We start from the raw sequence: 16,674 nt of genomic DNA, 5'->3' as shown, positions 1-16,674 counted from the left end.
TCTGCGAGCCTAACTTCAAGCCACAAATAAACAAACGAAGTGTTTGATCGTTTAAATAGCTGCTCGCCAGATTTTATTGCATTATAAAGAAAAGTAATTGATATTCGATTTTTGATTAATAATTGATTTATGTGGATAGTGGCATTTATGTGGATAGTGGCATAGAATTTAGCATTGCGTCATGGTAAATGTTTTCCTACTAAGTGGAAGTAGTTGTGTTTTTTTATATTATACCCAATTAGTATTGAAAACGATCCAGATTTGTAGGTTAGAATTTCTGATTCTTAATTAAAACAATAAAAACAAAAATATCGTTCAAATGATGAAATACTTTTTTATTCACAACTCAGAAGTATTTATCGGAAGTATTCTCTGATCCCATATCTCATAAATAAACTCACCAACTTGATGCATAACAAAATATTAAAAGTGAAAAAAAAAGAATTCTAAAAAATTAGCAAACAACAGCTGTCGCCATAGCAGCGCATTCAATGACGACACATACGCACTGTTTACTATTACTCTTGAACACAGAAAAATTTGATGACGTCCAAATGAGAAATTTTGAAGAAAGAAATTTCCAAATAAGATAAGAAATTTCCAAATAAGAATTGAAACAGATGACATCCAAATCAAACCCAAAAGAACACCCATTTTGCTAATGGTTAAAATAACTCGATACTTATTTATTATTATTATATTATTCTTATAGAAGAATTTTTTTTGTCCCATTCTAATAAAAAACACTGATTTTAATAGAAAGTACTTTAAGAATTTATCTATCAGGAAGGTGAAGTTGGCTAAAAAAATATTCTGCAATGTCAACTTAGCAAATTATCTGAGATTTACAATTTCTTTCTCATCAACATTTCTTAAATACTTGAAAAAAATATTCCATATACAATCAAATAATCCGTAATTTATTAAATATTTTTGTTATTTATAAGAACGTTTCGTGCTAAGATTATGTATAACGCCAATGTTAAAAAGGTAATAAAATTTTAAAAAAAAGTGAAAAAAAATCTAAATAGGAATAAATAAAATAAAATAAAAAATAACTATTTATAATATATTGAATAAATTATGAAAAGAATATGCAATTATAAAAAATTCCTCATATAGATGTTCAATTCAAAATGAAAAAAACAATATACAAGAATGAAGAACTACTTTTCACTGATAACGATTTTTAATGATTTTAACAGTTCTTTTTAGAAAATCATAATTCAGCATTCTTCATTTATTTCTAGCTTATTCATACGCTAAGGTAAAATTCGAAATATGAAATATTTAAAATTTGAAATTTTACAGTTTCATTGATTTTATGGATGATGAACTCAGCGTGTTAATTTAACTGCAAAATATCCAGAATTTTTACGATGTAATGAGCTTTTTCTTTAATAGTGATTTTCTTTAATTTTACCAAAAGAAACTCTATCATTTAGAGTTCAATTGCCCCAAAAATAGAGAGCTACTGATTTAGCTAAACACTGCTTAAATAAAAGTCATATAATACAATCGTTGCATCAATTTCTTAATATTCTATAACGGCAAGAAATTTTCAAAAGTATTTCATGTTTTATTATTTAATATAATAATTATCTGAAAAGTTTTCTGTTTTAAACTATAAACATGCTTTTATTATTTTAGTTATTTAAAAGGTCAAATTTTGAAATATTGCTGATATTGGTTGAAAAGAACTAGATTAATAAAAATATGAAATGAAACAGACAGTTTTCAAAGTTAAATTGCTATATTTTTTTACTTTTTTCTTAGCTTCAGACTTTATTAATTTAAATAACATGATCCAAAAATATTCAAAAGTTATTATACACTAAAATTCAAAATTTGTTATTTATTTTAAAGTTAAAAATTTTTTATAGTATTTCTTGATATAATAGTATCTCTTGAATTATAAAAATTTAATTTCTTTGCATTAAATTAAACTTTGACTAAAGTATCTTATAAATTGGCTTTTCTAAATTCCTAATTAAATACCTAGATTCCCTAACTAAATTCCTGGAATAATTGATAGCACGGATTGACTATTTTTCCAAATTGGCTAAAACTTTTATTATACTTATGCAGACGATATTTTGAAACAAAATTGGATTAAAAAACGCACTTTTTATGAATAAAGCAATTCTTTTTTTTTTTTTTTTTGGATTTGGATTCTTGCCCTTAAAAATATGGTGAGATAGGTAGCTGCAACCTGAAAAATATGGAATCAATTGTTTAGACACGAAAATAAGGTTAATGTGAATTTCTCTTTTTACATATTTCAACAATGAAAAAGTTTTTGCTCTTATTTATAAAACTTATTTAACCAAAGATAATCTTGGTTAAATAAGTATTAAATCAGTATTAAATTAGTTTACCAGGTATTAAATTAGTTTTTATAATAATTAATTACATTTCACTGTATTATTTACTAATAGTAGAAGCAATTTTGAAATTTTTGAGCAATTTATACATCAATATAATTTACGAGACTTAAAATGAAAATATCTACAGTTTGAAGGGAATAGTTTTTAAGGAAAAAAACTCGAAATAGTGTTTTTTTTAATATGATGTAATGAGCAAAAAATTCAAAAATCCAATTTCGTCAAAAAATTGCGTGCTTATACAGGAGAAGAACGTTTTTGTATCCCGTAAATTTTGCATAATTTAAAAATATACAAAAATTTAGAGTTCATTACTTAAATAAGTTTTAATTTCAGTGAAAAAATCTTCCCAAAATAGCGTTTTTTTTCCTCTTGTTTTCTTGGTGCTATAACTTTTCATGTTTTTAAAACAAGTTTCTGTTAATTTCAATTAACAGTTTACTACAAGAAATCTGTTTTTTTCACTTGTTAAAAAGATTTAAAAACAACCTTTTAAAGATATATTTTGCCTCTTGAGTTTCTAAATCCATTTTGAACCGCATTTCATGCTTATTCTCGCACAGCTGTAAAACAATCAAAATTTAAGGTAAAAATGCTTTCAGATATTTCCATGTCGTATTTTTCAATTAATAAAGTAAAACTATGAACATTTTTCAATACATTTTTAATTTTACTTTTATTTTAATCTTTTTAAAAATACAATTCGAAGATTTGTCTTCAATAAAATAAAAAGATCTTTCACATTACTATTTATTTTTATTTAATTAAAAATGTTCAATTGGATCAAAAAATAAGTGCAGATTGAAGTTACTCTCATTTCATTTAGTTAAAGACAGCGATTTTAATAATGTTTGCGAAATATTTTGTCTTTAACCCAGTATTTATTCTTTTTTTTTTCTTGTAATATTATGCTAAATATTTTTGACTTTGAGATTAGTTAAAAAAAAATTCATTTATCTTATTACTTGAAATTATTTTGATTTTTAAGATTGCTTTTCTTTACTGAAAGATGGGAGGGATTTTTAAAATTTTACCTACTCAAAAGAATCGGTTTTAAACTTGTACTTCTGTGCTTATAAATAACCGAATTTTTAAATTCTGTGTTTATAATTATAGTTCATTCACCAGGAATTGGCTCTAGCTCCACGGCCGAAGAGTTCATTTCAGAGTGGTAAGTAAGAGGAAAAACGTATCCGCGCTTGAAATTGAAACAACCTTTAATGCGCGCCAAACGCAAACAGCGAATTCTTTTTCAGATACTTACTTCGCTTTATCATCTGCTATTATACCTTACTTTACTCTACGTAATTAAATATATTGCAGCAAAATGTCTCAAAAAGGACAAACTATGCACTCAAAATCGAGAAATATCATCAAATTCATGAAATATTTAATGTTAAAAAATGCACAAAAAAATTGTGAAATAAATACTTTTCTCATACGATCGCCAAATAGCAACCTTGTTCAGGATTGTTCACATCCTTCTCCTTAAAATAGCGAAATATAGTCGGATACCGCGTGATGAAGGCGAAGCCAAGTGCCAACTCCTGGTGAACGAATTATACTAATAAACTCAATGAGAAATGAACACGCATGCGCATAAGAGAAAAGAGCTTATCAGGATCGGGCTTTCTTCTTCACCCCATGCTAACCTTTACTGTTCCCCACATTTATGCAAACAAGGCAGGCTTTCATTGATATTTTTTTTCTTCAATTTTATATCTTTTGAAGTTATCATCAGAAAGCCGCATAAATCATAGCTGAAAGAATACCTTTCCATCATTAGCATTACAATTATTGAAGTTATTGAGAAATATACTTTCCACGGCTTCTCAAAGGATAGGATTAAAGCAAATAAGAGTAACAGAAGAATGATAGTCATTTCAATATTTTTGTAAATTATGAAGAAAAAACCATAATTATTAAAACAAGCTTGTATTAAAAATAATGACTTGGTTGCATCGTATCCTCTTCAAATAAACAGGGTATAAAGGGTGCCTAGATTTGCATAGAATATCTATTTTTCAGAATCCTTGTCGAAAATGAGGATAAAAGGTGTATACATTAAACCTAAGCAAGGTAAAGACAAGAAATGCTGTCTAAATCCACTATTAAGGAGGATGAATGCAATTATTATCCAAATCTTTTTCATTTCCGGAGGAAACAAAGAGGAATTGAAAATTGATTATTAAATTGACACTTTTCGGAATCCACAATTAAATATGTTTTCCCATTTTCACTTTCCATAATATGATTTGTCTAATTCCAAAAGCGTTACTATTTTGGCCACAATTAAACATTAATTTTTAACCACTAATTTGCATGCCTTTTTGTCTTCATTTTGGACGAAAAAGAAATATAAAAGGTGGTCTTTAGAAAACTCTTAGTATTTACCATTAATTGAAATCTTAAACATATATATTTTTTAATGCTATAAAGTATTAATAGCTTTTTATTTTTCAGGTAATCGGAATGCACTTGTACGTATAAAGAAAATCTAATTTGAAATGCTTTACAGAAAAAAGAAGTCATACAATCTGCAAGGAGATGTACAAGGGGACGTTTTTAAAGTCAGCCATACCAGTCCAACCCCAACTTTGGATAAAATAAATAGCAATGCTGTAAAGAGGCATTGTTGGACGCCGTTTTTGGGTGTTTTGTACGCTTTCTTGTCAAGCGTTACTATTTTATTGACATCTGTGTTTGTAAAAAAACTGTCCTACATTGACTCGGGTCAGCTGTCATTAGTGCGGAACATTGGTGTGCTCTTCGGTAACATCCCAATTGCTGTTTATTGCACAAAGAACGCTTTTGGTTCAAGGAAATATTTTTGGTTGCTAATAATAAGATCATTCCTTGGAGCAACTGCTTTATATCTTAACTTGATGGCTTACAGACTTTTGCCTCTAACAGAAACCTCCATAATTCTGTCCTCCGTACCTGCACTGGTCACCGTAGCTGCTCGAGTGCATCTTAAAGAGCCATGTGGACTAGCGCAAGTGGTATCCATAATTTTGAGTGTTCTAGGAGTCCTTATGTCCGTTCGATTACCGAAGGTTCTTCATGACAGGTCTGATGTTCATTTTGACAGAGAATATGTCACGGGACTTAGTTGTGCTACGGGGAGTGTTTTAATTTTAGCATTTACATTTGTAACGTTGAGAAAAATGAAAGACATACACTTTTCCACCGTACTACTTTATTTTGGATCGTTAGGATCTTTAGAAAATGCTGTCATAACATATTTCTCAGCCGAGTTTAAATGGCCGCGATGTGAAGTGCTCGATAGAGCAGAAGTGATAATGATTGGTGTCTTTGGCTTCATGGGTCATTGTTTTTTAACGTTAGCAGTACAAAAGGAGGCAGTTGGCGTTGTTTCCACATCTAAATCTGCTTCAGATATTGTTGTTTCAGCCATATTCCAGTTTATATTTTTCAATTCTATACCTGACTATTATGCGCTTGGTGGCGGCTTGTTGGTAATTACAGCCATAAGCTCCTTGGGTTTGTGGAAATGGCTACTAACACAACCAGAGGATTCTGTTTATCGAAAAAAACTAAAATTCTTATTACTTTGAAATGAAATAATTTTAAGTTTATTTTTTTAAAAAACTTTGCGTACTTCACATAAAATTGGAGAAAAAACTTTTTTTATCCTCTTAGAAGTCATGACTTCAATATTGAAAAAAAAAAATAAATAAAAAACATATGAAACATTGAAATTACTTTTCAAAATGTATATGTTGCAAAACGTTTCTATAATTAATAACTCACGCTTAGTCTTTAAAAATCTCTTATTTTGTATAGAATTCTTATTAAAACACGAAAAATTTATTATTCAAGATTTATATTGCATATCTATATAAGTTGCAGATTTATATTGTATATAATATATGAAGACCTTATCTTAATAGTATGTTCCTTTTCTTGTCAATTCCCTTTTCGTTTGTTGTGAAAAGCCTAAAATACTAATGAGTGCGGTATTGTTTTTCCTACATTGTCTGATTTGTGATACCCGTGGCAGTGAAAATGAGCTGGCGGCATACTAACTTTAAATCAAGATAAAAATGACTTGAATAAACATGAAAGTGGTGCTAATTTCATTTTTTAATCAGTAGAGTTCGCCAACTACTCAAATAAGATCTTCATATAATTGTTACTTATTTTGTCTATTCATATGGCTCAGAGGTTGTTATCTCGAAAATGTAAGGTTATAATATCAAATTTTATGTATTTATTTACTGATTTTTTTGCAGATAAATTTGAATTTTTATAATAGGAAAGGAGTGCTTAAACATACTTTTTTCTTGGTCCTCTTCATTTCGATATTTAAACATATCTTAAACATATGTTTAAAACATTTTAGAATCAATAAATTATAATTTTATTCGTTTATCAAACCAAATAGAAAAGCCTGAATCCGAATATCCTCAAATAGATAAAGAGAAGAAATTTAAAAACGAAATAAAATAAAATGAGAAATACCTATACTGTACGAATTTTTCTCTTATCGTCGTCGCAGTACTAAATACTGTTTACAAAACAGAAGACTGAATTAAAATGTCATCCACTTTAAATGACTTAAAAGAAATAAGAAAAAAAAAAGTCTATAATAATTGAAAAGTTACTTAACGGCAAAGTTACTTAACACTGATGTGGAAACGTTTAACAATGCCAACATGCTGCGAAATTTCAAACAAAAAGCGTTTAAGGAATAATTTCCGTTCTGGTGTATTTCACAACATTTAGTAGTCTAGTAACTTTTTTGCTTATTTTGTTTTAGCATCTATTAGTCATCGCTTATTTATTTTGTGAAGATATAGGTCCCCGTTGATTTAATTTAAGAGTTAAAATAAAAGTGCGTGGTTGAAAAAGTCGATAGAGGAAGCCATTTGAAATACAAAGTACTTACTGTTTTAATATCATACTTTAATACCCTTTATACTTAAAGTACCACTCTCAATATTGTATTTAAATTACTTGTCAAAAGTTCGAAAAATACACCTATTCGTAGTCGTAAACAAATATTTCAAAGAGGAAAAACGCTATTGAAATTAGTCGAATCGCTTAAGAGGAAGGCGGGACGAAGGTTCAACAGTTCGAAATAGTTCGCTTGCTTAATCTTGAAGGCGTTTAAATAATCAATTTTCCGCTTCTTCTTGCAATCAAACATGCTTTTTGTTCTTCGCCTCGTCTTTCTTAGCATTTTAAAGTTTTTATATATTGATTTATAGCTTTAATATTTAAATTTCGAAAACGTTTTGGTCCTTCCTTAGATTAAATATTTATATTTAACTATTGATGTATAGATTTTTTTGGCTTCATTTTTGAAAAAGTGCATATTAATTGCTTAATTTCAGAACGCCTTGCACTTAAAGGATTATATTTTTTTCATGGATTTTAAATATATAAAATAACTTTTATCATTTGTTGATAAAGTTTGCATTCATTTAACAAATTAAAGTCACTTTTCTAAATTTTATTAAAAAAGGGCTATTAAAGAAAATTTGCATTTTAAATTAAGATAAGTCAGGAAATTTAGTTTTTTAATTTGCCGTCTTTTTTTTTTTTTTTTTTTTTTTTTTTTTTTTTTGAAAACTTGTTTTTGTGTCAGTACGATGGAATCTTACAATCGAAATGTAAACCCCTTTCCAAATAGCTAGAGCGTTCAAATTTTAACATAAGCTCCATACCGAGTGACAATTGGTAACTATTTTCTGACAGATACAAGCAAAGGTTTTCATCATTTTACTGCCAAACGAATGCATCGTCAATTAAAATATTCGAGCAAGTTTGCCATTAGCTAGAGAGCTAAAATTTTGATGTAGGCTTTGTTATGGCTAAAACTATATGTTTCAATCATTTTCTGGTTTCAAAAATCAGAATTTATCATCACATTATTACCGATTAGAATTTAACTTATATATCTTCAATCAAATGTGGCTGGGTGGCACAGTTGGTTTGTCGTAGTCATTCTGAGCCCAAGTCTGCGGGTTCGATCCCCGGCACAGACACCGGATTTTCGGGATGCAGAAAATTCTCAGCGGCCATGTCATATGATTATGCGGCATGTAAAAGATCCCTGGAGTGCCTTACGTAATGCCCTTACGTAGTGCCGTAAATGCCCTTGGCATTTACGGCAAAATTAAATTCCCAGTGCACTTTAGCATCCAAATAGAGTCTCGGTGCTGCCATCTAGGGTGGCAGAAACTAGACGTCCAAATTAACATGGCCAACGGTATCTCACCCTTTGTGGTGGTCCTGAAAGAGTGGATACCACTTCTGGAGAACGCACTAGGTCTGCTCATCGAGAAGACTGATTGTGCAGCTCATAGGAAATATAAAAAATAAAAAATCTTCAATCAAATTTGTGATTTACTTCTGACAAACTAAGAGGCTTTAACTCAATCTAGTACTGGTGGACAATACAAGTTCCAATTTTTTTCTTGCCCTTCTAATTAGAGAATATGTCACCATTTTAAGAAATTTTTGCTGAATTTTCAAACTGAATATTTCAGTATTGTCTTATATGGTTAGCCAAAGAATATGCATAAAAAAATTGAGAAAAGGTCCCCTTGTTTAGCACATGATCCATTTCATGCAGCAATATCATTAAAAATTAAAAATTCAATTTTATAATTATTTTCTTTTCATTTCAATATCGGAAAATCTTTAATGAATTATGGCAAATTACAGTATTTGAATTATTTAAGTTTTTAATCATATAAAATGAAAAAATTTAATTTTAAATCTCATAAAATAGTTTCTTGTTGTTGATTGTGTAAATTGAAAATAATTATTAAACAGAAGGGATGTAATCTCATTAGCAATATCTTATGTATAAATTTAATAATTTCTTAAAATGTTTTTGTCTTGAAATAGTAAGCATTAAAAGTGCTTTTCTAATTGACGGCTAAGGGCACTAAAACCTCAAATTCTATTACTATTATTTTGATTTTAAAATAAAAAATTTTTTAACTAGTAAATATATTTAGTAAAGTATCTCAAGTAAAATATTTTACGGAAAATGTAGGTTTTTAAAGCAAATTTAATTGTAAAGCTTTGGGGTGGTTAAAAGAGAATTACAACTAATAAAATTTAAATATTCTTCATATTTAAGTAAAAAATAAACATTATTATATTAGTAGAAGTAATGCTCTTTTATTTTATGCTAATTTCTTCTTAAAAAGCTTAATGCTTAAAATATAAACATAAAATGCTTATATTTCTCCAAATTTTTATTTTTTATTTTAGAAGTGAAATATGGTATTTTAGTGATTAAACTTTTGTTCTTTGGTATAAAAGTTTCCTGTCATTTTAAATTTTGAATCTTGTACCGTTACCCCTTTGGCTGTGATCTCAAAATTTAAATTTAGTAACGGTTACCCAGGTTATTTAGTAGACAAATATCTAATGAATTACAGAAAACTGTTAACATTTAAAACTCATTTTTATTGCACCTCTAAATCTTCAAAAAACATAATTTCACACATTTCCAAATGCCAACATGGGAATAAACATTTATACATTAATTAAAACAAAAATGCCACCTTAAAACACTCAAGCATAACCTTCAATTTCTACAATTCAAAAAAAAGACATTTAAAAAATAAGAACTGCATTTAACATTTCTAAAAAACACAGACTTGGTTTATGATATCTATAAATTACACTTAAATACTGATTGTTCTCCTACACAAAAAAAAAAAACACAACATAACAGTTCAGAATTTTCGGTAAATGATTCCTCTAAAATGTTAACGAAATAAAATTTAAAGTTTTATAAGTACCCAAAAGAATTTACTGTTTGCTCTCTGGAACCGCCCACCGGAAAGGTAGATGAACTCATGGACAAACTCCTCGGCTAGGATCTCGAAATTTCTCCAGCTATTCTAATTTCAAGCGACTTAGGCATGCAGAAGGGGGACACCGAACGTCCAGCATAGATTCCCTCGGACTTGGCCCATCGTCTCAAAGATATCGGCTTTTGGCTAATCCCGGTAGTCCTTCCCGCTAGAGACTTCAGTTTAGCTTTCCCTAAGGTTACGATCCACCATCTCCGAGATACTGTCACGAACCACTCCTTCAGCGGACAAACTCCGTATCCCCAGGATACTGCTCTGATTAACGGCTTACTACTGGTACTGCAACTGCTACTCGCCACATTCATCGCTTCTCTTTTATCCTCCCGTCAACAAGGCGAAAGAATCTAGACTGACCTGTTTACCACGTCCAGAGTCATCCCGCATCCGGCGGACGTCAGAACCAAAAAAAAGATCCCTGAGAAAAACCGTCATGAATCCACTAATACCCTATACAAGTTATAATACCATCTTCAATAAATATTAATAAATTTAGTTACATAGATTTTACCCAAAAAAATCCCTTTTTAAAAGACTAATTCAAAATTTCTAAAGAAAATATCATTATGATTGAATTTAAACTTTACCGTAGTGGTGCCATCTACAGACAAATAATCTATCTTTAAAAGTATTACAAAAAAAAACTTATAATAAATTTCAATTTATTACAATACCATCGCCTCACCGAAAAAAAATTAAAATACTTTTAATTTTTTGAAACACTATAGCACTATGTTAAAATGACCTGGAACACTATCAAGAAATCAAGAAAACTAAATTACTGGTTTCACACAAAACATTCCGTTTTTTCCTTTTCTCTAAGCTGTTCATAAATAATTCCTATTTGAAGTTCAAAATCTCTAAAAGCACCACGCGGCTTTAAACCTACTTTTAGATCTTTATCACTAAAATCCAATCTGACCCTAACAATGTGCACCTTGCAAGGAAACAGAAAAGAGGAATCACATATGCGCCAAAGTAGTTTAAACTACACTTAACTTTAAAAAACGTTATATCTCAGATTTACACTTAGCAATACCTTTTCAAGCGGCCCCTAGGGGGTCAGGAAAAGATTGTACAGCAACGTTCTCAATCTTCAACTTTCGCCACATTTTAAACATCTAAACATTCATAATCTAAATTTTCAAAATAACATTAAAAAAAAACAAAAATGGGACAAACCCAGTTTTGACTGATTACATACATCATTACAATTGCCAGTGGAGACCTACACTTCACACTTATGTACATAAAAGGACCGTGGTCCACCTGAAAACAAAAAACAGTCTCCACCGACCTACTACATTCCGGCTTATGTAACAAAAATATGCACCGCCAGATATAAACTCCTCCTCCATATTTGGAGAACATTTGACATTCCACCCCAAAACATTTATAACCCAGTTTAAAACAAGAAAAATTTAGTTGCACCCCCCTCTTACAAATTCTAATTTCTTATGACCCGTCCATTTACTCGTTGTCTTAAGTTATAACGAGGTTGCGGAAAAGGCACGAATTTACCTGTCTCATACAGTAGATTTTCTGGAGCAGGTGTTTCTACTCTTTCCCTATCTATACTGCCATTGATTTGGTCACCGAACCCACTATCTCTGGATCGCAAAATTTCCAATCTTTGCTCCGCCTTTGCCACATTCTCCACATGAACAACCCTAGTATAGCCAAAATTTTTTGTATGTTGGATTTTCAAAGTGACCGGAGATAAGACTTCAACCACCCTGAAAGGGCCCTCATTAAATTTAGCAAATTTCTTGCACTGGTTTTTCTTTAACACAGGATTGAACCAGTATACTTCATCCCCTGTTTGGAAATTATATTGTTTGACGTTTTTGTCTCTACGAGCTTTTCTATTTTCTGCAGAATATTCTAGATTTTCCCTCGCTGATGCATAAGTACTATGCAATTTACCAAGTAAATCTTTGGCAAAGTCCTCAGCACCCGCATAAGAGAAAGGTTTATGATTCCTGAGAAATTCCAGAGGTAAAGTTAATTCCCTACCATACGTTAATAGTGCCGGAGTACTTTCAACGCCAAAAGAGAAAAATGGCCAGGTATAAACACACCCGTTTGACCATCCTGTGGCGAAGGCTTATCTTTAAGACACATATTCGATTATAACTCAAATATCACAAATACACTATTAATTGAATATACCCGAACTTGTTTACGTCTATTTAAAAAACTGGGAATAATAAATACACTCAAAGATGATACAACTTTAAAACACATAAAAAGTCAAATGTCAGCATCTGGAAATGCAAAAGATTGCAGCACCCATTCAGGCCCTATCTATTAAATTTGCCTATCCTGGTCATGGCACCAATTTGTACCGTTACCCCTTTGGCTGTGATCTCAAAATTTAAATTTAGTAACGGTTACCCAGGTTATTTAGTAGACAAATATCTAATGAATTACAGAAAACTGTTAACATTTAAAACTCATTTTTATTGCACCTCTAAATCTTCAAAAAACATAATTTCACACATTTCCAAATGCCAACATGGGAATAAACATTTATACATTAATTAAAACAAAAATGCCACCTTAAAACACTCAAGCATAACCTTCAATTTCTACAATTCAAAAAAAAGACATTTAAAAAATAAGAACTGCATTTAACATTTCTAAAAAACACAGACTTGGTTTATGATATCTATAAATTACACTTAAATACTGATTGTTCTCCTACACAAAAAAAAAAAAACACAACATAACAGTTCAGAATTTTCGGTAAATGATTCCTCTAAAATGTTAACGAAATAAAATTTAAAGTTTTATAAGTACCCAAAAGAATTTACTGTTTGCTCTCTGGAACCGCCCACCGGAAAGGTAGATGAACTCATGGACAAACTCCTCGGCTAGGATCTCGAAATTTCTCCAGCTATTCTAATTTCAAGCGACTTAGGCATGCAGAAGGGGGACACCGAACGTCCAGCATAGATTCCCTCGGACTTGGCCCATCGTCTCAAAGATATCGGCTTTTGGCTAATCCCGGTAGTCCTTCCCGCTAGAGACTTCAGTTTAGCTTTCCCTAAGGTTACGATCCACCATCTCCGAGATACTGTCACGAACCACTCCTTCAGCGGACAAACTCCGTATCCCCAGGATACTGCTCTGATTAACGGCTTACTACTGGTACTGCAACTGCTACTCGCCACATTCATCGCTTCTCTTTTATCCTCCCGTCAACAAGGCGAAAGAATCTAGACTGACCTGTTTACCACGTCCAGAGTCATCCCGCATCCGGCGGACGTCAGAACCAAAAAAAAGATCCCTGAGAAAAACCGTCATGAATCCACTAATACCCTATACAAGTTATAATACCATCTTCAATAAATATTAATAAATTTAGTTACATAGATTTTACCCAAAAAAATCCCTTTTTAAAAGACTAATTCAAAATTTCTAAAGAAAATATCATTATGATTGAATTTAAACTTTACCGTAGTGGTGCCATCTACAGACAAATAATCTATCTTTAAAAGTATTACAAAAAAAAACTTATAATAAATTTCAATTTATTACAATCTTGGATTTTCTTTAAAAAAAATATAGATTATTTAAAAGAAAGTTTTGCAAATACGAAACTTTATTGACCATTTTGTAAATTTTGGAAAAAACGTTTTAAATTTAAATCTATTTCAAATAAGTACCTCTCTGACTATTTTATTTGTTTTTTTTTTTTGTCATTTATTTATGTCTTAAAGCAATCTGAATTTTGAAACTAAATTTTTTTTTTCTAGTTTTGGTGTAGACTCAAAATAAGGAACATGTGTATTTAAGTAACAAAGTACTTTGTCCGAGAAAAATATATTATGATACTCTTTACAAGAAGATACTACTGTATATATAAAACAAGATAAAGAGTTACATTTGAAAAACTGAAAAAGCGATAGAAAACTTTTCACTAATTCAAAAGTTTGAGTTTCCTTGAGAAACTATTTTCATAAAACAATCAATTAGATAATAAAAAATGCAAAAAAATTTTGATAATCATTCACAATGCTTAACTACAAAAAATACAAGCAAAATAAAATACTAACTGTTTAATGTTATTTTCGGTCACTTTAACGAAATATATTTTTCCAAAAAATTAATACATTTCAAAGTAAACAATTAAAAATATCTAATGATACTGAAACGCAACAAAAATATTACCTTTTGATTTCATTTTCATTTCTTTATCAGTTTGCAGTTTTACATAAATCGATAAAAAAACGATCACCCAACATTTACTAAAACTGAATTTTGAAAAAATTGCACTAAAATTTGAAATGTGTCACAAAACATGCATCTATTGCTTTGAATTTGGCAATTTTACAGATATTTGGCGTGAGTTAGCAGTTTTAAGTGATTTGAGAACTATTAAAATTTATTCATCAAAATAAATCACGCCTAAGACAACGAAACTTCCACGCGTGTCACTCTTATTATTTGTGTACTTGTACATACAAAAGAATTGCAGCCAGTTATTTAAACAAAATTTTTTTGAATCGAAGCTTTTTGATTGAATTCTATAATGTACGTCAAGCTGTGAAATAAAAACTAAATTCTAGAGTTAAATAAAACTCAGCCAAAATTAAGAAAGAGCAAGGTTAGCCAAACATTAGAAGAAAGGGAATCACGTGAGCATTGTTTACAACAACACTTAAATTTTGGAAGAATAAATAAGAATACTATATGATGAATTTGAATAATATTTTGTTCAAATTTTTTTTCCTTGATCAATATTACTGAAAACACGAAATACTATTAAAGGAAGCAGGAAATGATTTGATAAGAAGGAATCGATTCAGCATTGTGTTCAAATTTTTTTGACAGGTACTTTTAAAAAGAGAAGGATTTATTTTTGAAACATTTTTTAAAATAACATTTTATCACCAATATTTTGCTAATTATTTGACAGTTAAGAAATCACATCAGTTAAGAACATTATTTATAATTCATAGGAAAATAAATGTCCTCAAATGTTTTCATAATATTTTTACATTATGTCGGAAAACATATTCTCATCAACCACAAACAACATAAAGTATAATTGAATAGATTATTTTGTAATTAAATAATAAGTGTTCTAATGAAAGATAATATTTAGTTCAAAAATATATTCCTGTTTTAAATAATTATTTTATATGCATGATGCATTTTCTTGCAATTAATTCTGTGCACCAAATGAAAAATGATCAACCTTCTTTTTGCGGAACAATTCCATTAATTATTTTGACAATATTTATTGTAAAATTTTTTTTCTCCATCTCATCGTCTTATCAACAACATAAATGGTCTTACAAATTGGTTTTATGTCAGATAGTTGAATTTACGGATCTGAAGCAGTATCTATTGTCACATTCGCAATTTATAAATTTAGTGCATGCGTAATCTGAAAAATATGTGAGCTGAAATATGTTTTCAATTAAAATAAAAATGATAAAAGAAAAAAAGAAATGTTGAGAATTTTTTTCAGAGAAACATACTACTTCATAGTAGAATTTAGATATTTTCATTCTATGCGAAACACTAATGGGATCTATCACAAATGCATGTATCCTTTTCATTATTCATTCATTATATTGTTATAAGAAAATATAATCTCTTGAAATTCTTTTGTTCACAAGCATTTCAATTAAATAATTCCATAGAAATAACAAAATATTAAACAAATAATAAAAAGAAGAAGTAGAAATAAAATTGGATATAAATTTAACTATATGTTTTGAAAATCATATCTGGTTCATAAAAACTCCTAAGTCTCGAAACCCAAGGGTTCCACGGAATACCCTTTTGAGGAACCCGTCGGAAAAAAAAGTTAGTTGTTCCATCAGTCCTGTGTCGTCCTCTTAGCCACCACGTAAAAATAAGTAATGAAAATGAAAACTAAGTTGATCAGAATGAAGAAATAGTTAATACAAAAGAATGACAAAATTACTTTTTATATATAATAGAAATTAAGTCTAAAGCTCTTATAAAAATTGTGATCGAATTATTGCGATCACAGCTTACCTATTGGTCATTTTTTTTTCTAGCTCGACTTTCATAAAAGCCAGAACATTTCAAGTCACTGGTTGTAAAATCTGCATCAGTTGATGTTTGTTTTTCTTGTCGTCTAATGGACTGAATTGGTTTTCAATTCCAGTATCTTAAAAATTCTTTTTTTTCTTCTTCAGTATTCATAGTTGAATTAAAATCACAGTCCAGACAGTAATTATGAATAAGTTAATTATAAAAAAGCATTAAAATACATTAAATTAATATTATGCAAAAACAAACACTCTCTTGAAAATTAAAGGAAAGAACTCAGTCTGAAAAGCAATCAATTCCAAGAAGTTCCAAACTTATCGTTTGCTTTTTTTTTTAATTTGATCTTGTGCTGCTTTTTATTAACGCTTATGATAGCCTGATTTTTTATGACT

The 16,674-nt window shown here is 29.6% G+C and overlaps 2 protein-coding genes across 3 annotated transcripts in view; one reads left to right on the top strand and one right to left on the bottom strand.

Moving 5' to 3' along the window:
- Positions 1-16,674, bottom strand: part of LOC107451175 (solute carrier family 35 member G1) — a 74,723-nt gene that overhangs the window by 57,501 nt on the left and 548 nt on the right. The window lies entirely within an intron of this gene.
- On the top strand, positions 4,715-6,019 carry LOC107451176 (solute carrier family 35 member G1-like). Its single transcript, XM_016067194.4, has one exon. The coding sequence runs from the start codon at positions 4,892-4,894 to the stop codon at positions 5,960-5,962; it is 1,071 nt and encodes a 356-aa protein (XP_015922680.3). The 5' UTR covers positions 4,715-4,891; the 3' UTR covers positions 5,963-6,019.

The sequence above is a fragment of the Parasteatoda tepidariorum genome, chromosome 8 (assembly GCF_982258835.1).
Source record: "Parasteatoda tepidariorum strain Cologne lab strain chromosome 8, Ptep-v5.0, whole genome shotgun sequence".
Classification (NCBI taxonomy): Eukaryota; Metazoa; Arthropoda; class Arachnida; order Araneae; family Theridiidae; genus Parasteatoda; species Parasteatoda tepidariorum.
The sequence above is the reverse complement of the archived record's forward strand: the minus strand, read 5'-3'. Positions and strand labels throughout refer to the sequence as shown.

Coding starts and splice junctions, on each gene's coding strand:
- LOC107451176 (XM_016067194.4), top strand. CDS start 4,892: ATGCTTTACAGAAAAAAGAAGTCATACAATCTGCAAGGAGATGTACAA.